Source organism: Miniopterus natalensis, chromosome 3 (assembly GCF_054644295.1).
Source record: "Miniopterus natalensis isolate mMinNat1 chromosome 3, mMinNat1.hap1, whole genome shotgun sequence".
Classification (NCBI taxonomy): Eukaryota; Metazoa; Chordata; class Mammalia; order Chiroptera; family Miniopteridae; genus Miniopterus; species Miniopterus natalensis.
Genome location: NC_142083.1, coordinates 87,371,926 through 87,399,380, shown reverse-complemented (window position 1 = coordinate 87,399,380; position 27,455 = coordinate 87,371,926). Strand labels below are relative to the sequence as shown.

Genomic DNA, 27,455 nt, shown 5'->3' with positions numbered 1-27,455 from the left:
AATCCATAAGAAACTCACAACTTGATAGCAGAAACTCTAATAATCCAATTTAAAAATGGGCGAAGGACTTGAATAGACTTTTTGCCAAAGAAGATATACAAATGGCCAGCAGGTACACGAGTAGGCGCTCAACATCACTCATCACCAGGGAGATGCAAATCAAACCACAATGAGACATCACCTCATGCCTGTCAGAATGGCTATTATAAAAAAGACTAGAATCTCACTTATATGTGGAATCTAATGAACAAAATAAGCTGATGAACAAAATAGGTCCAGAAACATGGAAGCATCGAATAGACTGACAAATCTCAGAGGGAAGGGGGATGGGTGGTGGGTGGAAAGAGAGTAACCAAAGAATTTATATGCACAAATGCATAACCATGGTCACAGACAATAGTGTGGTGAAGGCCTGGGGCGAGGTGGGGGCCTGGTGGAGGGGGCAAAGGGGGGGGGAATGAGGGACATCTGTAATACTGTCAACAATAAAAATGAATTTTAAAAACAGACAAGAGATAATAAGTGTTGGGAAGGATGTGGAGAAGAGGAAACCCAGGTGCACTGTTGGGGAGAATGTAATGCGGTGCAGCAACCCACTTCTGGGTATGCGTCCAAAGGATAGAAAAAGAGGATCTCGAAGAGATAGCTGCACTCCCATGATCACTGTAGCATCATTCACAATAATCAAGACACGGAAACAAACTAAGTGTCCACCTACAGGTGAATGGGTAAGAAAAGTGTTAGATACATGCACACGCACGCACGCGCACATAGGAATATTTTTCAGTCACCAAAAAAAAAAGGAAATCCTTCTACTTGGAACAACATGGATGGACCTTGAGGGTAATGCTAAGTGAAATAAGTCAGACAGAGAAAGACAAATATTGTAGGGCCTCACTTATAGGTGGAATTTAAAAACAAAAACAAAAACAAATCAACAACGACAAAAAAAAACCCACAAAGCACAAAAAGCTACCAAGCACATAGATACAGAGAACAGACTGGCTGGTCCCTGGGACACGGGGTGGAGGGGTGAGTGAAATGGGGGAGGGTGACCAAAAGGTACAATTTCTAGCTATAAAATAAATGAGTTATGGGATGTAATGTACAGGATGGTGACTATTGGTTATAATACTGTGTTGCAGGTTTGAAAGTTGCTAACAGAGTAAATCTCAGAAATTCTCATCACAAGAAGAAAGAAAATTGTAACTATGTCTAGACGTTAAGAGACTGGCTTATTGTGTTGATCACTTCCCAATATATACAAATACAGAATCATTATGTTGTACACCTAAAACTAACAGAATGCTATATGTTAGTTATACCTCAATAAAAAAATACTCACAGGGCTACTGTGAGTATTAAAAGAGCAATGCACACAAAGCACTTTGTGAAGAGCCTGGAGCAGAGTAACTGAAAAATAATCATTAGTTATCATGTAATTAATGGGCACAGTTAAAGGATCTGGGCCAAGAACACATGCTATCGAATTCCATACCTAAAGGGCGGTAACAGCTGTGCTGCTCAGCAAATGTGGATGGGACGATTCTAGGGAGAAATCGATGCACCTGAATGGTCTCCACACAGAGGGTTTTAAGGTTATTTATCTAAACTGACAGAACCACCTCCCACCACACTTGACCCCCCTCCCCCCCACACACACACTGCAGAGCCCCTCCCTGACAGAGAGCTCTGGGTACTTAGCAAAGACTTCTTTCTATTGAGTCCGAATTACTTCCTTGGAACCCACTGGATCTAGTTCTCCATTGTAACCAAAGGAGACTAATTCTACTCCTATTTACAGATGGTGAACATTTAAAACTCGGAAGATGCCCCTTGCGTCACCCCATTCCTCCTACCGACTATATATTACACACGGGTGCACCTTTCAATTCAAAGACAGACTTGCAGATTGTTTTCTCTTCTCTCCAGTCAGAATCTGGAATTTTCAAAATAAAATCCTATCCCAGGGGCCTTTGTGCAAAGATGTATAGGCATTTTGTTACAATGAGTTATACAATCTTGTATTTCTGGTCAAAGAAGTAATTGAAACCAGCTTCTTTATTTTCCCTCTATATCAGAAAGGTTAATAATATTATTAAATCAGGGGTCGAACATGAGTTAAGCACAGTGCTGGGTGTGTAACATAAGTTATCCCATTTCATACCTCAACGGCTCTGCAGCTAAGCCGCCAACACAATCAATTTCAAGAATGTTCACGTGTCTTGGAAACTGGGTCCCGTATCCTGGAACGAAGCTCTATTCTACGCTTCATTTGCACTTCACTCACAAAAATGCCCTTTGGTAGGAGCTATTTGATGTACACAGTCCCTTTTCTTAGCTTTTGCCTTTAACTAGGACGTCACGTTTCGCATTCTCCAACTCAACACTCAAAGGCTCTCAGGCTGCTTAAAATGTAGAAGGCAGGTCCTATTGCATGGGCTTGAAGTTTGGGAAAACGTTTTTCCCCCACCTCTTCATTGGGAAGGATATTGTATTTCATCCACAGGAGTTCTTTCTACTTGTTGCAGATTTTCAAACGAAAAAAGAAAAGAAGAAAAAAAGTACAAAACTCCATTATGTGAGGGCATTGGGATCGAGTGTGAGAAAACAATTGAGCACAGAGGCTCCTGAGAACCTAGAGTTTAAAGAGAGGTCAAAAATCATTCTTGGTCAAAAGATGACACACTTCCAATATGAATATAAAATCAGAGACTAATTTCTTCTGGTTGAAGGTGAGCCAGGAATCCAAAATGCCAAGTCATAATTTTTTTAAAAGGCAAGTCTTAGTATTTCTCTGCTGGACAGAAACACCTAGCAAGACAATGAAAGTTTACAGAATCGCCAGTTTCCAGCGTGCTGGCAGCCAAACCCAGCAGATGTGCCACCAACAAAGGCAGACCAAAACCTGCCGAGGGGGCACCACTTGGCAAGTGGGCGGCCTGCCACCACCCCGGTTTCTATTTCAGACAGTAAAATTGCCCAACACCGTCTAACAGTTAACTCGGCCAGCTGCGCGCTGGCAGGTCTGCGCCTGCTTCCAGTATCTGAAGGGGCGACTGGGAAACGGCCTGTTCCAGCTCCTCTCACTCTGCTCAAGCACAGGAGAAAATTTTCCTACGTTCAAGGTCAGGAACCAGTTTCTAGTGCCTGTGATCTGCGGGGGTAGAAGTTAAGCTCATTGGAAATGTGCAAATGGCCCCAGAGAGAAAGGAGCTGGACCCAAGGGGCTCTCAGACCCAAAGCTGCAAGCGAAGTCAATGACATGAACTTGCCCTTCATGCCATGCTGGCTCCGCCACCCGGACAGGACAGCAGCAGCCAGCCCAGCCCCCGAGGTGAAGGGCCTCAATCGGAAACTGAAGCCTCGGCCGCAAAGGCGGCTACGGGCGCGAACAGCCAACAGCCACATTTCCCACATGCAGGGCGGCCTGTTTTCATTCATTCGCACCCTGTTGATTATGCGGAGCGGGAAGGAGGCAGCTGGAGAGGCCAGGCTGACAGCAAGTACAAGTCAGGAGAAGGGCCATCAACTGGAGAAGACACCCACCAAAACTGGGAGGGCTGGGACGGGTCCACTCTCCTGAACGCTGACAGCCCCCTTCCTTAGGGAGAGTGGCAACCCCCAAACATTCTGATTCAAGTAGAAAACACACAGGAACAGTTGTCCCCTACGATGACAGCGTTACAGTCTGATTATTTATCGAGGTAATTGTTTCATTTTTTCTTTTATTACCCATGTGCAAGCAGACAGCGTAGTAGCATCCTGTTCCTAAAACTCCCAGGAGGAGAGGTGGGTTACCACGAGGAATATGCTCAGCACAAGGTGATTCCTATTCATACCAGAAGTATGTCATCAGTAGAGACCATCCAAGTGGCATGAGACAGTCCAAGTGGCCATGAGAACACTGGGTTTGGAGTGAAGCTGGTAGGGTTTGTGAGCTTCCCCTGAAACTTTCTAGTCCTGTAAGCTGGGCTTCGTAGTTGCTCCACCTCTTTCAGACTCAACTTCCTCGCCTGTTAAGCGGAGATAACAACAGCGCCTACTTTGTGGAGCTGTTGTGAGGGTTAAACTAGTTAATGACTAAAAAGAACTTAGCACAATGTGCCAGGCACACTCGATACACGCCAACTGTCGTAGAAGTGGTAGCACCATTAGTTATTATCACCATCTGTACTCCCCAAGATTGCTGAGAGACAATGTCTCACTTCCAATCCCTCGCAACCTTTACCTTCTAGATTTGGAAACATTAGAATTAGGTCGATGTCTTCCCGTGATCTTGGTTATATCACATCACCTCTATGAGCTATATATATTATCTTTATCTGTTAAATGGGAATAATCTCATGTGACTCAGAATTGTTACAAGGATTAAAGGATCTTTTGTATTTGAATCTAAAAAACTCTACGTAATATTATTGTAATAATTATTAATTAAGGCCATGCAGAAGGAGAACCAGGCAAAATGACCGTCCTGTTAACTACAGACCCTCCCACACAGCCCAAGGCTTTTTCATGACATAGTCCTTGGGAAAAGTAGAGAGAAAGTTACATTAAAGTGCCTCCAAACTTTTCAAGGGGACCAAGAGGTTGAGAACGGGAGCTTGTCATACACCCTGAATTTGCAGACATTTATAAAGCGGAATCTTCTCATTCTGCCCTTATTTTCAAGTGCCTTCTGTTGGGAAGAAAGGTGCTAAGAAGAAACCATTCAGGACTTAACAGCAAAACTTTAAGAGCCAACACAATACCAGGACAAATACAATGCGTTTTCCGCTATGTGGATAAACAGAGACACCTAGTGTTCCAGCAGGGAGCTGGCCCGTGACGCAGCTTTGACCTCAACTCAACAGGAATTATCCACCCCCAGCTCTTCTCCCACCATCCTCACATTTCCACCCCTTCAAGGTAACCCTCCCTCCACCACCAGATCTCAAATGGAAGCTCTTCAAACATCTCCTCCAGCTTTAACAGGACAGGAATGGAGTTGATGACATAATCTCTGAAAGGAATTATCCTCTGGAGTATTAAGTAACTGATGTGAGGAGGTGACTAGCTTCCTTTGACAGCCACTACTCAGTGGCTTTTCTTGCCCTTCAAACACTCAACCATTCCTTCTGCAGAGGAAGTGCTGTCTAATGGTCAGAGACCCAAAATTGAGTCTACTGTGATGATAACATTTTTTTTCATTTCCTTATAAACACCAAAGTCTTTTTGATCTCCAGGACTTCGCACACTCTGTTCCCTTTGCCTGGAATGACTTTCTCTGGCTCTTTTCATGTCTGGTTGAAGAACCAGCTTTAAGATGAACTGTTACCTCCGCAGGGACGCATTCCCTCTTCACCTTATATAGAGAAGTGCTCCTCCCATCCTTGAAGTTTTCCATCTCAGGACCCCATCACTTTCCTTCTCAGCAGCCAAATAAAGCATAAGTATTTTATTTATTTGATTCCCTCCTCATTTTTGTCTAAATTCCCTATTAGACTATAAACACTGGTGTATCCCCTGCAGGGCTTGACAGTGTACACACTCATTCTTCAAATGAATGGACAAATGCAATTGTGACTCTTGCTCACTAATGATATGACCTTGAAAAGGTCACTTAACTTTTCAGAGCCTCAATTTTCTCATTTATAAAACAAGGGTATCACTACCTTATAGGTAGTTAGAGCACAGGGCACAGCAGGCCCTGTTCCTCTATTGCATCGATTTTAAGATGACCTTTTTTTTTGCATTTTAACTTTTTTGAAATAAAGGTCACTTTATAATTGCTGGAGTCTTAGGCTATATAAAATATGGTAACATCTCACTCTTATGCAGGACCCAAGTTCTTCTTACATTAAAAAATTTCCTCTGGGAAGACATGGTTATATTGCTCCATGTGTCTATTTATTGTTTAAGGAGCAAGTTAACACCAACCCTAATGCATTTTATTCCACATGTTACCACTGCCTCCCTCTCATTTTCTCTCTAAGTCTTTTCTCTAGGACTGCCTCCTCCCCACTGCCTTAGATAATAAGACTACATTTCTAAATTTTTAAAAGTCTATTTTTCCTTCAGAAAGCCCCAGGGAGTTAGAATAATGAAACACAATTAAGCTATGCAGAGCAATCCTGCCATCGAGGTGACATTTTCTGTCCCACTTTCCTTGGTCATTCTGAGAATTATGTTATTATACAAGCACTACCATTCATAGGTCACTTTGCATGTGCCAGGCACTGAGCTAATTGCTTTTCTTGCCTATTTAATTCCCATCAACTCCCCACTATGAGTGCGGACCAGCATTATCTCCACTTTACAGATGACAAAAATGAGGTCCAGGTAGATATATTTAGCTATCTGCTCCCACAGCTAGTAAGTGGCAGAAAAAGCTAGAGTCTGATCCCAAAACCTGTGGATTTATAGACTGGAATTCTCCAAAGGCTACATACATATACAGAGCATGAATTATGTTCATTAAGGAGTTTTATGTCTGGAATTAAAGGGCCATAGTTGTCTTGTGTAAAACAACTTTTCTAAACTTTTATTTATAGTTTAGATAAATAAATTTAACCTTGTTGGTTAAACTCAGCTTTATTAAAGGCAACCACATCAATTTAAAGGGTATTATACATAAACTAATTAGCATAATACTGCAGATTAGCTGCCAAACATGCATACCCATCAAAGTTCTTTTGGTTGCAATTAGCAGAAATCAACTTGGCCCAACTTTCACCACTAAGGGAGTCTGGTGGTTAACATCAGAAAAGATCAATATAGAGTGGACATCAGGTGAAGTTTGATCATGGCTCTGGCTGGTTCTCCAAACCATAATATCCTTAGTTCTGTCCCACGTGTGAGTCATCTTTACCCTCAGTCTGATTTCTACCCTGGTATAAATATGACAGCAGAAATCCCAGGCCTCACAGCTGCACACTTGCTATGTCTCACACAGTCCCGAACTTCTCTCTATTAGACTGACTTCAACAGGAAATGAAATGGCACAAGGAAAAGAAAAGGCAATGAGACTCCAGATACAACATGTGCAGGCTCAGGGGCCACTGAAGCAGTTACCTCACGCCCACACTAAAACTCTTCAACAGTTTCCCATAACACTTGAAACAAACCCCAAAACCCTCACCATGGATCTAAGACCCTACAGAATGTGGTCTCATCTCCAAACATGCATCCCACTCGTTCATTCCGCTTCTGCCATTCTGACCACCTTGCTGTTCCTCAAACTATCCAAGAATTTTCCAACTTCAGTCCTTTGCACTCGCTGGTCCCCTATTCTAGAACATTCTTTCCCCAGATCTTCACATCACTTTCTTATTCACTTCATTCAGACATCTGCCAAAACTTCACCTTCTCAACTATTTCATCTAAAATAACCCCCTTTCCTTCTCTATCCCCTCACTCTGCCCTATTTTTCTTCCCACCTCCTGTCAATACCAACTTGACATGTGTTTTTTCATTGATTTTTGGTCTCCCCACCAGGACGCAAGCTTTAGGTGAGGAGCTTTTGTCTCATACCTATAGCAGGTGTGTAGTAGTATGCTACCTGCTATAGGTATGAGACACATGTTATGTGTAGAATACACGAAAGGGTGAATGAATGAAAACCAATGCATGTGTGAATGAACGCACGAATGAATGGATGAGTTCCAGGCAATCAGTAGATGGACATGGGTAACAGATGCCAGGGGACTGTTTTTATTGTTAGGTTTTGCTTTGTTTTCACCTAGTCGGCTGAAGACAAACACTTTCTCTCAGTCCTGTGTTCAGGGCTTAGAGTCTATTGAAGAAATACTCTGTTTCCAAAGCACAAGATTTATTACACTTAAGACCTGTAAATAGTTCAGAGGCACGATGGCTTCCTCCCTCATCTCCTATACTGAGGGGCAGATGTTTGCCAAAGGTTTGGCCTCCCTGCATATATGTGAGGACAACGCTTTAAAAATCAAGGCAGACATCCCCATCGTGACCTGGCTTGCACACAGTGTCAAAATTAACATTAGCTTCCTTCTTGCTTCCTACCTTTCATCTCCTTCCTTCTGCCTAGGCAGAATTACCGGGACATCCTTGCTGACATTTTTGCTAAATGTTTTGCATCCGATTAATATTCATTAGCCCTCCTCAGGGGTGCACAGAGTCTGAAGGAGCTCATTCTAGAACAATTTAAAGGGGGTTGATGACTATGCAGTTGAGCTTTCGACTCTTCTCATGACCATCCTCCCAGGAAAGACCAGCTTTTCCCTCTGCTTTTTTTTTTTGGCAGTGCCAAGCATCAATCTCCAGGATACTGGCAATAATCATAACTGATATTGATAGCGAGAACAGTAACATTTTCAGAAAGGCTTTGTGGTTTATAAAATGCATTCCCATCTATCACATTTTTGTGATAAATTAACTCAAAAGATAAGCCAATGGCTCGGGCCCATACTGGGAGGACCTGTGTATGTGCTTTATGGCACCAGAAGACTTCCTGGGGCCTCATGAAAGCATACCTGGAGCCCCATCTTTCCCCGGGAAGCCAGAAAAATCAGAGGATCAGTGCTAAAGTCCGAGAGGTGGTCTTGATCCTGACTCTGCTAGGTGACCCTGGGAAAGTCACTTGTATCTCTGGGATGTTTTTCTCATGTGAAAATGGGAATCATAATACCACCTATTTTGTGGAGCTGTTGTGAGAATAAAATAAGATAATGCAGGTAAAAATGCTTAACATAGCATCTAGGTCAGAGCAGGTGCTGTGCTAGCAAGTGTCACTATTCACTCGTTCAACACATTCATTATTAATGTCCGGGTCCTGGCGCACACAGATAAAGTGAAGTTCATCATCATCATCAATCATCATCATCACATTATTAATATTAATCACAGAGGACCTAGAAGGAGAGGACAGTGTAGTGCAAGCAACACACCAAGGTCTGGGAGGGAAAAAAAAACTGGGCTCTTAGCATGAGCTTGCCATTAACCGGTCTGTCATCAGTGAAAAATGAACCCTGTGTCTTTTCGGCCTCAATTTCTTTATCAGCAACAAAGCACAGAGAGGTAATTTATGATCTTAATGTCATACAACCTGTTGAAAATAATTTGTTGCAACTAATGATATATTTTATGAACCTGAGCCTAATGTTATGGATTATTTATTTTAAATATATAAATTACAGCAGATTCACTGTCATCATCCAATTGCTTTCTGTTTTCTTGAATGGAATAAAAAGAGGTTGGAATTACTCTTACACCTCAGGGATCATGATAATATTGCACTAGCATCCAGAAGCTTCCTTTTGTACAAAAAAGAAAAATATTTTAAAATGATTGGTCTAAGTGATCTCCAGCATCCCTTCCTGCTCGAATATCATGCAATTCAATTCCAGATTATTGTGCCCAACACCATCAATCCACAGATGAAGCAGCTAAGATCCAGAAAAGTTCAGAGTCTTTCCAAAGATTACAGCCACATAAAAGATCAAAGCTTAGGTTACAACCCAATGTCCGAAATCTTAGTTTGGGTTCTCTGATAGTTAATTTTCTATGTCAATGTGACTGGGTCATGAGGTGCCCGGATACTTGGTCAAACGTCATTCTGGGTGTCTCTGTGGGGGTGCTGTTAGGTGAACAGTAGATTGAATCAGTAGATTGAGTAAAGCAGTTTGCTCACCCCAATGGGGTGGGCCTCATCCAATCAGTTGAAGGCCTGAAGAAAACAAAAAAATAAAAATAAATAACCTTCCCATGAGTAAAGGGAACTCTTGCTACCTGACTTCCTTGAGTTGGGGCAACTCAAACTGAAACATCAGCTTTTGGGTCTCAAGGCTGCCAGCTCTTGGATTAGAATTTACATTTTTGGTTTTCCTGGGTCTCCAGTTGGCTGACTGTAGATCTTGGAACTTCTCAGCCTCCAATAATTACATAAGCCAATTCCTTAATATCTATTCCCCTCCCCATATTCTCTCTCCCTCCATATATATATATGTCTATGTATGTGTGTGTATATATATATGTGTGTATATATATATTTTTTGTTTCTATGGAGACTCCTGAGTAATACAAGCTCTATTTCTACCAACGCATAAAAACTTTTATGATGGAAAGAGCATGGCTTGCCTGAGAATTACACCCACACTCATCTGGACCCAGTTTTCTAACCTTTTTGCCAGTACACCCATTCTGTACACCCTCACTTTCACTCGCCTCTGTGTGGACATCAATTCCTGACTGTCCTGAGTAAAAGCTAACTGAGCAAAGAGACACTCGTCCCCATGACTTTGCTACTCGAGGATATACCTTGTGTCTGAATGACCGACAGTTTCCCATTACTGAGGCAAGAACTTTCCCCGCTCAACCCAACCCTCCATGAATAATGAGGTTTTCCAGTCTGGCTGGTGGAACAGACACTGTCCCTGGATCCACGTGAGTGCCAGGCACTGCCACTTCTAGTCTTTGGGGGCATTCCTTTCCCTGATCCAGATTGGTTTCCTTGCCCACTTGTATTGATCAGTACTCAGCTCAATCATCAAGAGGGACCTTAGGCAGGTCTCCAGGGCTCTCCATACATACAGATCACTTTTCTCAGACACTGTCTTGTAAACTCTAGCTGCCCTTTGGTGCTGGACTCATCATCTGCTCAGCTCAGAGTGTTCCAGGATTGGCCTGGGTTCCCCGTCCTTAAGCTCCAGCCTGGAAACACTCTTAAGGCAGTGAGCTGGGCCATTCATGGGACTTACTTTCAAGGCAGTGAGATGGGGCCTTCATGGGACTCACGTAGCTTATTTCCTATTTTCTTTTGCCTGATATCCAGTGTCTTGAAAATCATCATGTCATATATTTTCTCCTACTTCTGGTTGCTCTATTTAGTAGATTAGAATATATCCAGTCCCTGTTACTCTAACTTGGTCAAAAGTAGAAGCCAATCTGATAAAATTTAATGAAGATAAATATGACCATTAAATCTCTCAAACATAACCCTAGCAGTTAGAATTTGCAAACCCAAAAGTTATTTTTATAGCAAATATTGAAAACCCCAGTATCAAAAAGAACCATCAGATTAGAACCATACATTTTACTGGGTTTAAATGGAAAATTAGCATTTTCAGCAACAAGCCATAACAAGCAACATGGGTTTCATCAGACTCCAGAACTCGCCATTCATCTGACAAATTTGAGGATATTGCAGAAAAGATGGATTCTCACCCCACCTCCTACCAGAACAAATATTTTCTTCCAGCTTTAGAAGAACATCTATAAATTAATCCAATCTGACAGGTGAGAACTCTCCTTGGGAAATTCAGTAAGCTCATGCCTACTGCAGAGTGGGCAAACATCTAGGCACAAACAACTCCAATTCGCACCTGTAAGTCGACAGGAGAAGTAGATTTATGACCTTGGGCCACGTAAAATGACCACTTAGTCCCAGGAGACTTATCTCCCAGATACCTCCAGCTGAAACTTTAAAAGACCGTTTTATTTTGTTTTGAGAAAATGTGAGTTAAAGACTAGAGGCACCTCTCCAATCCCTTGGAGACTCTAATCACGGAAAATCATAGACCAGCAGTTCTTTCTGTGATTTTGCCAGATGTTTGCCCAGCAAAGCTGCAAGCATATGGAAAGAGAGAGACCTAGTTGTCCACAGATCTTGTATTGACTCAAGTATAAAGAACCCTGGAGGTAAGATATCAAATCTTCCTGTCATCATTCATTCTAATATCTATCACTCGAGTTCTTGTTTTGGTAATGATAATAAATAATGATGATTATGATAAAACTAATGAAATAAATACAAGACATATTAAGATAAAATAAATGCTTAAAGAGGCCACAAAGGTAATATAAATGAATGAGTGGTCCAGGTGGGGACTAAGGTAAATTGAGCAGGGCCTTCTTGATCTAAAGGTCACCTCCCACATCCAGTTGTCCAGATGGGAGGAAGCTTCCAGTACAAGATGGTGATATAGGAGCCTCCTGAATTCACTTCCTCCCATGGACCCAGCTACAGCCACACTCGGAGCACTTGACATACACGAGCTACACAAGGGCAATTCCCGGTGAAAGAAATCCAGGAACTAGCTGAGCAATTCCTACACATCTGGTGAATGATAAAATACCCTCATCAAAATGAATAGAAAAGGTGGAAACAGCCTCTCCATCAACCCCACTCCCAGCACAGCAACGCGCAACCCGGGGGGAATTCACAACGCCCGGTCCTCCCTGAGGAGCGAGAGGTTTGTACCCAAATGCAGTGCCCCAACTTTTAAGACTTCCAGGCAGAAGTGTGGGCTTATCATTCATTCTTCATAGTTTTCAGGACTAGCTAAAAAATATAGTTTTTCATGAAATCTTGCAATTTTGAAAACAGTAAAACCATTCTGTGAATCAACAACAAAAACAATCTCAGGTCAATTTGCAACCTCTGAAAGTAGTATACTGGTGTTTAGAGCCAAAGAAAAGTGGATTTAAATTCTGGTTTCATTTTATATTAGTTGTGTGGTGGCTTTTGTCAAGTTAACTAACCTCTCTGGTCCTCAGTTTCCTCATCTATAATAGGAGTTGTTATGATTTATAACTGGTCTGCTGGTCATCTACCCAGCATCCATTCCCTCTTTTTCCCCTTATTCTTAACAGAATTCCTGTTTGTTGAAACTTCATGCCTCCCATAAGAACCCATGGACCTCAGGGGGAGCTTACCCCATCCTTAGTTCTAAGAGAAGGTCTGGTTTGGTTTAACCTAATCCTATTTGCCTTCTCAGTAATTGGGTCATGAGTCCAGAATTAAGCCACTTAGTACATGGCATTTTCAAAATGGATGTCATTGGTCCAAAGATTGGCACAGACCTAATTTGACCACAAACAAAGAAATTATCCCATGTATGGATGACAGCAAACTTAAGGTCACGAAGGAAGCTGTTTGAGAACAAAAACGACACTCCCCAAAGAGCTGTGTCAAGAGATCATAGGGAAAACAAGTAGAACCTTGATCACACTGCACCTGAAGTCCACCCTGCCTCTGGAATCCCGATCAAATAATCCAATCACAGAAATGAATTAGTAGATTATTACCTGCAGCAAAAACATCCAAACTCACACCTAAGGATTAAAGGTAATGTATTTAAAGTGACTGGCACAAAGGAGGCACTTAATACATGGTAGGTTGTATCATTAGAGTACTTAAACACTTCTATTATATCACACTTAAAAATATATATGCTGCCCGGCCAGGCATGGCTCAGCAGTTAAGCGTCAACCTAGGATCCAGGTGATCAGGGTTCGATTCCTGGTCAGGGCACATGCCCGGGTTGTGGGCTTGATCAATGACTCTCTTATCATTGATGTTTCTATCTCTCCCTCTCCTTTCCTCTCACTGAAATCATTAAGATATATTTTAAAAAAATAAAATAAAAATATATATTCTTCCATAGTATAACTTAAGAACTTGAAATATCCCCCATACATAATGATGTATTAATTAAATTTAAAATTTATAACATCTTTTTATTAATAGTGATGGAGGTGAAAAGGAAATGAGCACAGGTCTCAGGAGAGCTATTCTCCATCATTCAGGAAACTGAGCGATGTATGTTTATACCTTGTGTTTGGACAGAACTTAACCAAATGAAACAAATCCTCAGGAAACTGGCCATAGGGGTTTAGGCAAGAGTACAGCAAACAGCAGCAGATCAACCAATTCATTCACCCAACTTTGGGGCTTGTGTGAAAATGTGGCTGGCCTCCCATGCCCACGCAGAACCCAGCTGGCATCAAGATGAACAGTGACTCCTCCACTCCTGGGATCAATCCAGCCTCTGAGGTGCCAGGAGCCTGTACAGGGCTCAGTCTCACCTGCAGGCAGGCAGCGCTCGCATCAGGCAGGAGATGGGGGAAGCCGAGAAGCGAAAGGAAAGGGCAGAGAGCAGGCGAGGAGGCCCTTTCTGGCTGTCCAGCTTGCACCTGGAAGGGGTGACGAGGAAGGTCTCTGCCCTACATGCGAGGAGGTGCAAAGGCAGATGCTCCTCCAAAAGAGCCAACGACAGAGCTGGCAAATGAGCCAGCCCTGAGCACTTGCCTCTCACACCGGGCCACGCGCTCCTCTCGTGGTGGAAAGAATTTTTAACTTCGTTGTTTTGTATGACATCAGATGTTTTCCAGACATGTCAAGAATGAAACAAAAAGTAGAAGTTTTCCCCCTCCTGCAGTATCATCGTCTCATCTCTCCAGATCCAAAGCTTGGCTCACCATCTATGTTATGGCTCCAGCCCACTATGGTGTTGGTTTCCTTTGATTCAAAGGACTCCTGATCTGATGATGTTCCTGGCTGTTCATCCTGTGATGCATTTTACTTTACTACTGGGTTGCCCTAAACCCAGGTAGGTCAGTAATGGCCATAGACTATAGGTCTTTGGAAGGTCCATGGTAACTATCACAATGTCTAGCATATAGCAGAGACTGTGCAGACATCCACCTGGCTCCACGACAAAACCAAGACTGGGATAGGAAGTTTCCAGGGAGGGAAATGTAGCTGAAATTCATAGCACAACTCTTTCTCCCCAGAAGTCTCCCACCTCGGGTATTATTTATCAGTTACTGTGAAGTTCCTAATCGTTTGAACCTGGTCCCTCCTCTCATTTTCATCCATCTCTATGTGATCCCACCCAATCCTGGGGCTGTAGCTGCCAGCAATAAGCTCAAAACCATCTATTGCATTTTCAGTCTGACCTCAGGCTCTTCTAACTGCTTAGCTGAGATTTCTACATGGACATCTCAAAAGCATGTTCAATTGAACATGTTTGAAATTAGATGCTGTTCCTGACTCACTCTCCCCCGATGTGTTTCTTCACCAGTTTTGTATAAGGCATCGCCATTTATTCAGCTGTACAAGTGAGAAATCATTATCATATCTCTTTTATTGCCTCATAGTCATCTCTCAAGTCTTATTAATTTTACCTCTGAAACATGCATTAAGCCTACTTCTCCAAAGTCACCGTCTTCTCTGCCTAGGCTATGTCATGGTCTCCCAACTGGGTCACACATGGACACCCTCTGCCCCCAATATACTATCCATAGTAGGCACCAAGGTGAAAAACAGGGTGCTTTTCTTTATCTTTTCCCAGATAAGAGATGCAGCAAATTATTAGTATATGTCACCAAATTAACACATTTCAAAATGAAAATGTTCCTCATGTTCAACCCTGGAGGAAATAGACCAATACATTTGTCTGTTAGGCATGCTGACCCTAACATTTGCATCTGGATTAAGGCAAATCTGAACAATCCCTACACTTTATGTATGATCTCAAAACAACCCAAACCACCTTTCCCTCAAGGTAAAGGCATGGCCAAGTTCTGGTCCTTTCAAGTTGCCAGCATCAGGTTTCCACCATTTGTCAAGCTATTCACTGGATGCCAATTGGAAATGATTGACTTGCATTGCAGGGCTGGCATACGGTGCTTTTGACTTCCAGCCAAAAAAGAGAGGGCTGTGTTCCAGGAGAGATGCCACAAACCGAGATGATGCTGAAGAGAGGCTGTTGACTTTGCTCCCGGGCTAACCGCCCAGGGGGCACAGCCCAGTTCTCATGGGTCCAACAGGACACACGAGGGGTCCAGATCAAGCTACATATCTGGTCCAGGGAAGGGGGAGAATTAATATCTGTAGGGCGCCAACTACATCCTAGATGCTAGGCTAAGTATATTGCATGCATTTAAGTGTTACCATACCCTTTATGGTTAGAATTATCTGTTTTCAACCAAGGAAAGGAAGGCTCAGAGTAGTGAACTGACTTGCCCAGAGCAACCCAGATAATGAGAGGGTTTGAACACAGCACTGTCCGAATCCACATCCCACCAAGTTACAGAGCTCTGTGGAATGTGCTTTTGGTTCTCAGGAAGGCACATGCCCCTGGATTCTCTCACTACATGTCTCTTTGAGGCTCAGCCTTTTCCCCTGTTCCTGAGTCCAGAGTCCCAATCAGATTTACAGCACAGACCCACAGGATGGCTTGGTATGCTGGGTACCTGGGGTCATTGCCAGAATGTCTGTCCAGCAAGTGGTGATCCAACAGACAAGTATTTGCAAAAAGTTCTCACATTCACCCAGTTTTAACTCCAGTCAAGCTCAGAGACTCAATTGAGCAGGCTCTTTTATTGGCGTTAAAAAGGAACCAACAGTGATCATTTGATTATCAAATAAAAATATGCCCACCAGGCTAGTGCAGTCTCTTAGTGGGTCATTAAACTTTTCCTATGGTTATGTTAGAAAAAAAGGCTGAGAAAAGCATCAGCATAACTTGGATATGAAGTCAGCTCACTCTCACTTACATGCCCCCATCCCTCTCCTTCCAGTCGAGGTAATAAGGTACAAAATTGTTGCTTCTTAAAGCAGAGGCCTGACTTCATAAATCAAGAGGTTAATGTAAAACATGTAAGTGGTCAAGTCAGGTGTCATCAGTTAAGGCCAAATAATCTCCCTTCAATACTAATGCGTAATGCTCCCAGGAGATGTTCTTTTCTTACTCATTTGGACTATGGATCTACTTGAGCAGTTCTATTTGTTTTGTTTTTTTCTGTTGGTTTTTAAAATTATATCTTTACTGACTTCAGAGAGAGGAAAGGAGAGGGAGAGAGAGAGAGAAACATCAATGATGAGAGAATCATTGATCGAGCCTGCAACCCAGGCATGTGCCCTGACCGGGAATCGAACCCTGATCGCCTGGATCCCAGGTCGACGCTCAACTGCTGAGCCACGCCCGGCAGGGCTTGAGCAGTCCCATTTGACGTGTAATGCAGTAACTTCTCCATGTCCTACTCCCTCTACTGACGTGGGGGTGACAGGACATACAGTTGCAATTCAGTTGTTAAAAAATAAGACTGAAATACACTCCCGTTTCTCATGTTCCTGCCTGTGTATAGCTTTCAGCATAACAAGTATAAGTTAAAGTAATAACGATGATGATGATGATCTGTATCATCATAAAATAAGAAGGCAATAATGACAGTTGTGAAATGCCTACCACCTGCCAGGCACAATGAGAAGTGTTATATGTATATACTTTCATTTAATTCTGCTACAATAAGAAGAGATGACTATAACACACATGTTTACACATTTTAGAAGAAGAAAAAGAGCCTGGGTTCAGAGTGGCTAGTAACTTACACTTGGTCAGTAAGTGGCTAATTCAAAACCAATTCTGGCATAGTACCCAGCCCATGAATTTCTCTATGCCACACTACCCTCTTCCCCCTGCCATATGCCTCCCAAGGTAATTCCTTGGCAAAAGGATTTAGATCTAAAAAATATCTACCTATCCCTTCTGCGATCCCTTCCTCCATAAGTGCAAAATGCATCCCCTCCAGTGTAGAACACGCAGGAATATGCGCACGCACATTTTATCAATTACAGTAACCACTTCCAGACTACTTTCCACACGCCAGGCTGGGGGCTGGAGGTAAACACTTTTCCTATCCCCGCGCCTCACCTGAGGGAGCAGGCCGGGAGGAATTAAGTAACTTGCCCAAAGTCTTAGATCTAGGAGAGTTCCGATCAGGGTTTCGAGCCAGGCAGCCTGGCTCCAGTGCCCACACTCAACCACGAGGCCACACCGCCTCCCGGGGGCCCCGCCCCCCAGGGGGACAGAGCCAGACAGAGCAGCCTGGGTCCCACCCAGCGGGACAGGCAGTGTTACCTTCCCGTGCTGGGAGCCGCGGGGACGCGCTCTGTGCTTGGCGAAGGCACAGATGTTTAATAACGTTGCAGTAGCGAGGAGGAGGTTACATAACACGGCTGAGCTATTTTTGAACTTTGGAAAATGCTGACTGCTCTTTTCAAAGTGCCTTCTGTAAAACCAGGAATGTTAAACATAAAGAATATTTCCCCCTTCCCCCTACTTTTTTTATTCTGAAATCCCAGAAGTGGAAACAGGTCCGCAGTAGGATCATTAAGATGTCACCCTGAGCAAGCTCTCCTTTGTACCCGCCCAGCATCATGAGCTATTAAGTCACTGCTACAGTGTCCCAACTCCACAAGCTCTGTGCATAAGATCGAGACCCACGAGGACCGCCGAGGGCCACAGCCAGCTAGCCCAAGGTGTCGTGCTTAACGGCCAAAGCGGGGCCCCGGGTCCTCTCAGTAATGCTTTGGGAACCATCAGGTGTGGCTTCATCTGAAGCTCTTCTGAAGCCATTAGCACCCTCCCTTCTGCACAGTAGGGGTAATGAGAGCTATTTGTTTACTAGATGCTTTACTAACAAGGCTTTTTAATCCAGTTGAACTGGAACTTTTAAAGCTTCAAGTCCTAACCCTAGAGTCCTGGGCTCCACTGACCAAGCTGATGGGTCTAACTCAGGTTGAAGATAGATCTGTTCTCTGCCTTCAGCCATCCAGACTGAAGGTCCCTTACTATCGGCAACCTAAATGTCCATCAAAGGGGGATGATTAAATAACAGATGATTAAATAACTTATACTACAGAATACAAGACAGCAACGGAGAGGAATAAGCTAGAATGTTTTATTTCTTTTAAAATTTTGAAACACATGACATGTTAACCTTCGTTCTCCGTGGTAAGTATTGGGGTAGGTGTTTTATTGAACTCTGTACTTTTCCACACTATTTTTCTTTTTTCAGTATTTAAAAAAGAAGTTCCTGTTATCTGAGTTTGCCTTGAGACAAATGTCCCCCATCCTCATCAGACTGTACATTCTCTAAGGGGCGAGGTCACGCAGGGGCTAGCACAGGGTCCTCGCCTCGTCTTGCCTTGGAAAGGTGCCACTCTTTCCTGGGGGTGTGTAGAAGCACCGTGCTGATGGGGAAATGAGATGAGGGGCCTTTGCTTGTGCCGGGTTCCAGCCTCTCACACTAGGCGAGCGCCACGATGACCCATAAATGGAAAAAGTTTCATTCCACGCCAGGCAGTGGGTGACGGCTTACCACATCTAACACATTACTTCCCTGGGGCTGAAATACCATCTACAAAATTGCTGCACTCAAAAGCATAACTCCTGGAAATAACACAACAGCCTTTCACAGCAGGAGGACTTTTTTTAGGAATGTATTCAGGGTGGTCACTGGAAGGAGATCTGAATGTCTTCCCAATTATCCTTCTCAAATTCCTTTTCCTGTATATATTATATTTCAATTGGCCTAAAATTGAGTTGTGTTTCCATCAAAATTATTTATATCTGAGTATTCCAGCTGCAGGGCACTTCTCATAATGAAAAGCAAGAATTCATTAGCCCAGTGCTTATCTTTGGACTGGCAGCAACCCTGCCTTTGAGAGAGGCTCCCATGTTTCCTACTGATTTACCTCAGTTCCTTCCTGATATTTGAACAATTATTTAAAATGCTGAAAGTGGCAATGTAGAAACACGATTGTTACAGAGGGGAGGAGAAGAGGGAAAGGAACATTTTAAACTCTTAATTTAAGAGTTTTTCAGGGTCATGTCAATTTTATGCACATATTACACATACACACGCACACACACACATATGCACACACAAATGCGTACACACATACCTCCAGCTCCGGCCCAGAGATAATCCCTGAACTGTAGCAGACTCAAAGTCCTAAAACCTTCCAGAGACATTTTAGAGTGACGAGTTACTCTGCTAATAATAAACCAGTCTGCCAACTGTGATTTCTGGTGACCAGAAACAATCTCACTGATCACTCTGACAGTCACTGAATAATTGCTAGATGCTAAGCATGGTGCTAAGCAGCCTTTTTCATGCATCACCTCATTTCATCCTCACAAAACACTTAGAACACTGGTTCTCGATGCATGACACCAGACCAGCAACATCAGCATCACCCAAGAACTTGTTAGGGCTACAAATTCTTGGTGTCCACTCTAGATTCTAAATTAGAGCCCCTGAGCATGGGGCCCAGGAATCTGATTTAACAAGCTCTCCTAGTGATTCTCATGCATACTGGAGTTTAGAATACAGATGCTATTATCACGCTTTGCAAGAAACAATTGAGGCCCAGAAAAGTAAATTGATTGTCCAAGTCATATAGAAAGTGGTTGAGACAAAATTTAAACCCTGACGAGTCTAACCCCAGAACCCAGTCCCTTAATCACGGTGCTACACTGCTCAGGATCTGAGGGATAAGCATGGATTAAATTAGTGAGCATCAGGCAAAAGCATGCAAAATGGGTGCAGAGTGTGATCGTTCTAAATCTCAACAGCTGAGTCATAATGATGGGCGACAAAGAACAATGATGCTTCTTAGAAACATAAATGTTAACTTAAATGTCCACCAAGATAGGAGTCATTATATAAGTTATGATACATCCAAGTGATGGAATATAATGCAGCTTTTGGTGTTTGCCAAGATTTCCAATGACCTACAGAAATATTTAGGACATAAGAAGGGAAGAAATTCAGATACACACTCAAACAGAGACTAGGAGCACCAGTGTGGGCAGTTTTTCCAAATGTTAGCATGTTGGTGAGGATGTGGGAAGTCAAGTGATTTCACAAATGGCTGGTGTGAATATAAATTGATATAGTTACTTTGTAGGACAATCTGGCAATAGAAACTTAAATTTTATTTTTTTATTTTTATTTTTAAAATTTATTTTATTGATTTCAGAGAGAGAGGAAGAGAGAGGGAGAGAGAGATGGAAACACAATGATGAGAGAGTGTCATTGATCGGATGCCTCCTGCATGTCCCCTACCGGGGATCGAACCCGCAACCCGGGCACGTGCCCTGACTGGGAATCGAGCCACCATCCCCTGAATCATAGGTCAATGCTCAACTGCTGAGCCACGGAGGCCGGGCAATACTTAAATCTTAAAATGCACTTGCTTTATGACTCCCAAATTCTACCTCTCAGAATCAACCCTAGAGAAATACTTCCACATGAGCATAAAGAAGCACATAGGATGATTAGCAGTGCAGTGTAGTTTCTAATGGAAAAAACCTAAAACAGCCTAAATTTCTATCATTATGGAGGCTGGATAAATAAATCATGGTATGTTCCTATGGAATGTGTAAGTTACAAAGAATGTAGATATTCATATATATATATGTCTATATATGCATATCTATATACACATATCTCTACATATTCATACATGTGTGCATAACATATATCTACATATACACACGTACATACTTGAAATATATCTATAGATAATTGATGGATGGATAGACAGATCTCAAGTGTAGATTTCCAAGGTATACTGTTGAGTAAAAACAGTAAGTTGAAGGACACAACATACGAAGCTACTTGAAAACAAAAGGAGAGAAAGGAGGAAGGGGTCAGAGAAATGCAGAATCAACCAAAATAATCCCATAAGCACATACACAACAGTCCTGATTTTCAGTGCACATTTTCAGCAATGAGTATGCATTGTTCTTAGTATTTAAACAAACAAGAGCAACAACAACCCAACTCTGATCCCAGGCAAAGAGAGACAAGCAAAGTGCCCCCTCTTACTGGTGCAGAGTGTGCAGCGGGACCTCTGGCTTCTCTGTCTGCCCGTAGCAGCTGGTCTTGGCCTCCGGGATGTAGGAGAACCTCTCCAACATGGAAGATGCGGCAGTGGTTAGGATGCCCAGGCCATCCCTCACTCTTGCCTCCAGGCTGTAGTCCCAGTCATCATAGGAGACTGAAATGAGTCCTGATGGAAACTCTTTGGGGATGAGCTCTGTGTTCCCAGAGACCAAGCTGGGGACAATCCAGAAGAAATCATACCCAGTGAGGCCAAGGGAGCGGGCCTCGCTCAGGATGAGGACAGCCTCGTCTTTGGAGCAGTAGAGCAAGATGACAGAAGAGTGGATCTTCTTCAGCTGGACTTGCGTCTTTGCGTCCTCAAAGGAAGTGTCCAGGGTGATCACGTTCTGCATGTCCCAGCCCACAAAGCTGTTGTCCACTGTGGTCTTAATGAAGCTGATGAAGTCCCTGTAGCCAGGGAAGATGGTGGTCACCAGGGAGAAGACATGCCAGTCGTAATCCTGCATGATCTTCATCATGACCATGGCCTGTTGTTGGATGGACGCTCCAAACTGGAAGAAGGTAGACGTCGGATCCTGCCAACAGGTAAAAAAAAGGGAAACAGGATGAAGGCAGAAGCTAGTGTATATAGCTCGACTTGTCTTTATAGGCTTAGAGAAGGCCCCTCCTAGAAGTGAGGGAAAATAAATCACATACCATTCATTCTCAAACATGCCCGAGCACCTACTATACGCCCCACCCTGGAATAGATACTGGAAATACAAAGATGAGAGGCCCTGAACTTGGAGCCCACACCATCATCTATTCTTCTCATTTTCTTCTGAGAGTGAGAGTTCACCCCATCTGCCCGCCCCTTTGAGTCCATATGTTTCCAACAGAATGGACTCTCTCTGGCCCCCTGGCTCATAACAGGAAAACGAAACTAAGAGAGACAAAAAGACATCAGTAAATAGAGAGAGATTCCTGATGACACCCTTGGACCACCTGGAGTCTGCTGTGCCTGAAGCCATGTACTCTGGACCTGTTGGTTTATAAGCCAACAAGTTCCCATGTTCACTTCAGCCAATTTGAACAGAATTTCTGTCACTTGAAATCTAGACTCCTGTGTAATATAGATAAAGTATAATAAATGCTGGGTAGACATCTACCTGCTCCATCAACAAATATTTGATGAGCACCTAACTATGCAGCAACAGCATTTAAGAGCTTGGAAAAATGACATATAAGACAGACGCAGGCATGGTCTCTGCCTTCATAGATCTGCAGGGAATTTGAGGAAGAGCAGCTTCCACAAACTAGGGACTGAGAGAGGTGTTGAAGGAGAATCCAGGTGTGACAGAGGGGAAATGGGTGGACACTAGAGGCAGAGGAGCCCTGAGAATACATCTTGACTATTCCCGAAACTGCAGATAAGTGCATTTTGGTTTGTGAAATAGAAGTGACGAGATGATGTTGGAGAGCTTGGCAGGAACCCCATCACATATGGCCTCAGGGGCTATGTTCAGGCCTTCTGAGCTCTTACACTGGGAAGTGGCGTGGTAACTCGGATTGAGTTGAAGGGCTTCTAATAGTCCTAACATCTCCCTAAAACTATGATCTAGTCACAAGTACAAGTTTCCATTTGGAAAAGGCAGGTGATGCATACAGTTGTATAATTTACAAATTACCTTCACACCCCTTAACTCATCAGGTCTCCAAGATGATCCTCTGAGGCTGGTCTATTGTTAGCAGGCAGGAAAGAGCCACGAAATGGTCAGAGGTAATGAGTGTCCAAGCTTGGGCTCTGAGTCCATGTCCGGCACTCTTTCCAACACAAACCACAGCCTTCTTGGGATCACTGAAGATCTGTGTATAGAAGATGCTTAAACCATGGTGCAAAAATGCCAGTGAAACAGAAGGTATGGCTCTGTGTTATAAAAAAACAGGATTTGACAAATGCTGAGATGTATTTCTTCCTGGGAACTAAAGGAATTCTCAAAGGGCCCTTATTGTAATGCAGCCATGCTTTCATTCTGCATTCTGCATTCACCGTGGGCACTTACCACACACTCGGTAGCACGAATGGGGACTGTGTGTGTGTGTGTGTGTGTGTGTGTGTGTGTGTGTGTTTTGAGTGAATGATTCCATTCATGTCTTTCAGAACAATACTTTGTAGCTGTGCATCTCAGCTCTTTGAACAAGTCTGCATAGTTTTTCCTGTGGGCGCTCACTGAACAGAAAGTTTTATCTGAATGGGCCAAAAGCTACATTTCTTCGAAACACTCCCCTTTTCCAAAATGCATGGGTTAGGGGGATAATTTGAGTGCACCGTGGCTTGAAGGAAGAGAGAAAAAACAGGAATAAATGCCTTCTGGGCCCCTTCCAACATCACAGTTCTATGAGTTTTACCTAATTAAATCAATTAAAATGGGAAACAGATTTAAAGACTTTGGATAATTATCTTTTCCCCTACAGTAGCTTTTGGAGAAATCCAATATTCTTGGATTGATTAATCATTTTAAATCATCCTCAACAAGACTGTAAACTACTCAAGGGCAAAGGTTTTCCTCTTCTCTCCTCAATCCCCTGTCCCTGGAACCTGGTGAAGGCTTGGCACATGACATATCAGTTAATGGAGGGCGAGGAGACGCATGAGAGAATGAATGTGTGAACGAAGCCTAAGGAGCACGTCCTTGGTTTAAACATAAAGTGAAAGGGAAGAATTCAGTATCTGGGGTTGTATTTTGTGTGGCTCTTGAATGTCATGTCCAAAAACGAAACGCTTTCAACATTATCACCCTATTGTCCTGAGGAACCACTCCTCCATCAAATACCCCAAAATGCACTTAATGTGTCCTTTTCTAGTAAGGAGGAGAATATCGGAGCCCTATAAGCCCCAGCATGTGTCCATAGAACCTCATTAAATACCAAAAAAGGCAACAACATAATGAACCCACCCACAGAAGAAAGCACAGACGTGAAGTCACAAGGCAGTTATAGTCATCAGCCTCAGGCACTGTCAGGTGCCTCTTGGAATGGGACTGAAAAGTTCCAAACTTAATTACAGAAGAAATGGAATAAGTCCCAAGGAGCAAAGATGCCTCTGAGGAAGCCAGTCGCCAGTTACATTACGACCACTAAAGGCAATGGGACCAGCATCTTCTTGCACTGAACATGCAAGGAACAAAGAAAGTTCTCAGGACACATGCTAGGGCACAGCCGGAACCCAATGACAAAGGTCTCTGAGACAACCCACACACGTAAACTTCCTCGGGATAACTGGTATCGGTGGAGGTGCAGGTCAAACGTGCTAGACGTAGGAGTTGATGGTATGTGGATGCTCCAACGCCCTTGCACCATGTACTGTGAGCAAGATATGAACAGTGGGCCCATGAGCATCTTTGTGCACAAGACGGAGCTGTAAGCACAATTAGTTTTATCTGCCTTTCCACATAAAGAGGAGGGCATGGCTGCATTGGGAACTTTATAAAGAAGAAAGATAATCATAGGGGTAGTAGTTCATTGGCCAAGAGCTTGGCACAGGCCATCTGGGGAAGAGTATGTGCAAGCTCCTTGCCTTGTGCCATCCCCAGCCCCGTGTCTTGCAATGCTTTAATCCAAGCCAAACCTCTCCTGTTACCCTATTGTGATCCTCATTAATATCTTCTCCCTGAGTGAAGTGCAGTGTAACTTCTGGGGTCAAACTACCCAGGTACCGATGCTAATTGTGTGGCCTTGGAAAAACTCACTTAACCTTTCCAAGCCTCAGTTTGCATGTGTGTGCAATGGGTATGGCAATGGTAATAATTATACCAGCTAACATGCAAGAAGTGTCTACTCTTTGACAGTCATGTGGCTCAGCACTTTCTAAGTAATATATCCTTTAGTTCCACCCCTAACCATCTTCCTAAACTGGTGCTAATATTATTTTCCTGATTTTAGAAATGAAGAAACAGACTCAGAGGTAGAGTGACTTTTCCAGGGTCACACAGGTAGTGAGTTAGGTTTACCTGCCTTCAAGATTCCAAGTTTTTCACCCCCACACTATACTGTTGGCAATGATAGCATTTCCTCATCGAGTTGTAAGGATTACATATTCTCTCTGTATAGAAGCACCCAGTACAGTACCCACCACATATCAAATGCTCAACAAATGTAAGTCACTGTTATTTCCCCATGAGCCAGGAATCTTAGTATCTCAAGTCAGGGGCTATGCCCTCTACTAAAGAGGTCATTCACACTCTGGACTTTAGCATCTCACCTACTCAACCTATTCATGGCTGCCTGATGGTTTGACCAATCCACTTCTCTATTCTATAGTCACCTACCCACCCCCAGACCTGCCACATTAAATTTAGACTCTCTAGCCTAGCCCTGCATACACACCAGTCAAACCTTGTAGTTGAAATAGCAGGGGGTCTGGGCTCTATCGGACCTGAGTTCAAGTCCTGGCACTGCATTAACTAGCCATGTGACCATGGGTAACCACTTAAACTTTCTGCATCTGAGCTTCTTTGGGAATTATAAGTACCACCTCATGAGGCTGCTATGAAGATGGGATGAACTGGTAAGAGTAACAGGCTCATTTATCCATGGGGACTCCAACAGCTCAAGGGCTCCTCTCCAAGTGCTCTGCACTCTAGACCACATGGACATGCCAGAAACCTAAAGAGAACCTTATCCTGTTTCAGAAACTGGCATCTCCAGATCTACTGGCATGCTAGTCTTACTCCCTGCAAACCAGCCCACTCTCCCTGAGCCCAAGGAGGCTGCGTGAAGAGAAGGAACTGTCTTCCCTCACAGTGATGAGTAATGCTTTGGAGAGATACCATCACTTGTGTCCTTCATGGACCTCACACAGTTACCTTACACCACTTTCACTTCCACCAGCATCTGAAACAATCGTCAAAAACCACTGTAGACCAAACATGGTAATCCCCTTGAAGGGGTGGAAGCGAGAGTTATTTGCAAAACATAATTGCACAGCGAGGCACTGAAGAGGCTCATGTTTAGCCTTGGGTTTTTCTGAGGTGGTTTTATGGACTGGCAGGAGGTGATGGGGGAGTTGGCCACGTTCCCAGGGCCTGGCAGCTGACATGCCAAATGGCCCTTTCTTTCAGGGCCTTCAACATTCTTCCTGCTCCCTGCCTGGACAGCAGAGGCTGGCACTCCTGCACTTAACCTCTCCTGCCCTCACTCAGCCTGTCCTTTTCGGATTCTGTAGATCAGTCTCCAACCACCTCTGGCACCAGCTTCCTCAGCAGCGTGAAGCCGGGGGAGAGGAACAGATTTCAGACACCCACTTGGGTTCTGAAGCAAAAGCAGTTTCCCCTGCTCGCTGCTCTGCAGAACACAGAACAAACTGTTTCAAACACAGAGCGAGGGAGGCGGGGAGGTGTGGGATTCCAGGTGTCTGCTCTCAACTCTCTGTTTCAGTCCCACATGAGGGCTCACTCTAATGTTCTAGAATGTTCCAGAGCTTGACTGCATCCTCAGGGTGAGATCTGACTCCATGGGTATCATAGCTTGATGTTTAATAACATCCAATACCAACTTTCATTTCACTTACTCATCCACAAAGGCTATCAAGGGCACCTACACCCATTATCTCTGATTCTAAGTCCCCAAGAGCTGAGGCATTGCAAGTGGTTATAACTCTCATGGATGGCATTTCCCATAAAGACACAGGAGGAAAGGTTAAGTGATTTCCCTAAAATCCATGTGGCCCCAAGCTGCCAGTAGCTCAGTTATTGCAAAATGTCATCCAATGTTTCCTTACACACGACAGAGGCTGTCATTCCTGGCTGCACAGGGGAACCACTTGGAAAGTTATTTAAAAGCATCAATGCTTGTGCCCCACGCCAGTCTAATTGAAACGGAATTTCTGTGACCTTAGTATATGAACTCCAACACTGATTTATTTGTTTTTCTCTCTCATCTCAGTGGCAGGGTGTTATTCAAGTTAGTGTCTTCAAAGCCTAGTATGATGTCTGGCACACAGTAGGGGCCCAGTAAACATTTGGTGAGGAAATAAATGAGCA

General features: G+C 43.5%; 1 protein-coding gene across 1 annotated transcript in view; it reads right to left on the bottom strand.

Moving 5' to 3' along the window:
• GRIN2A (glutamate ionotropic receptor NMDA type subunit 2A) overlaps positions 1–27,455 on the bottom strand; it is a 342,626-nt gene that overhangs the window by 128,286 nt on the left and 186,885 nt on the right. The window contains exon 2 of the mRNA XM_016197618.2: positions 21,418–22,010. Within this exon, the coding sequence (XP_016053104.2) occupies positions 21,418–22,010 (593 nt within the window). The remainder of the gene's footprint in view (positions 1–21,417; positions 22,011–27,455) is intronic.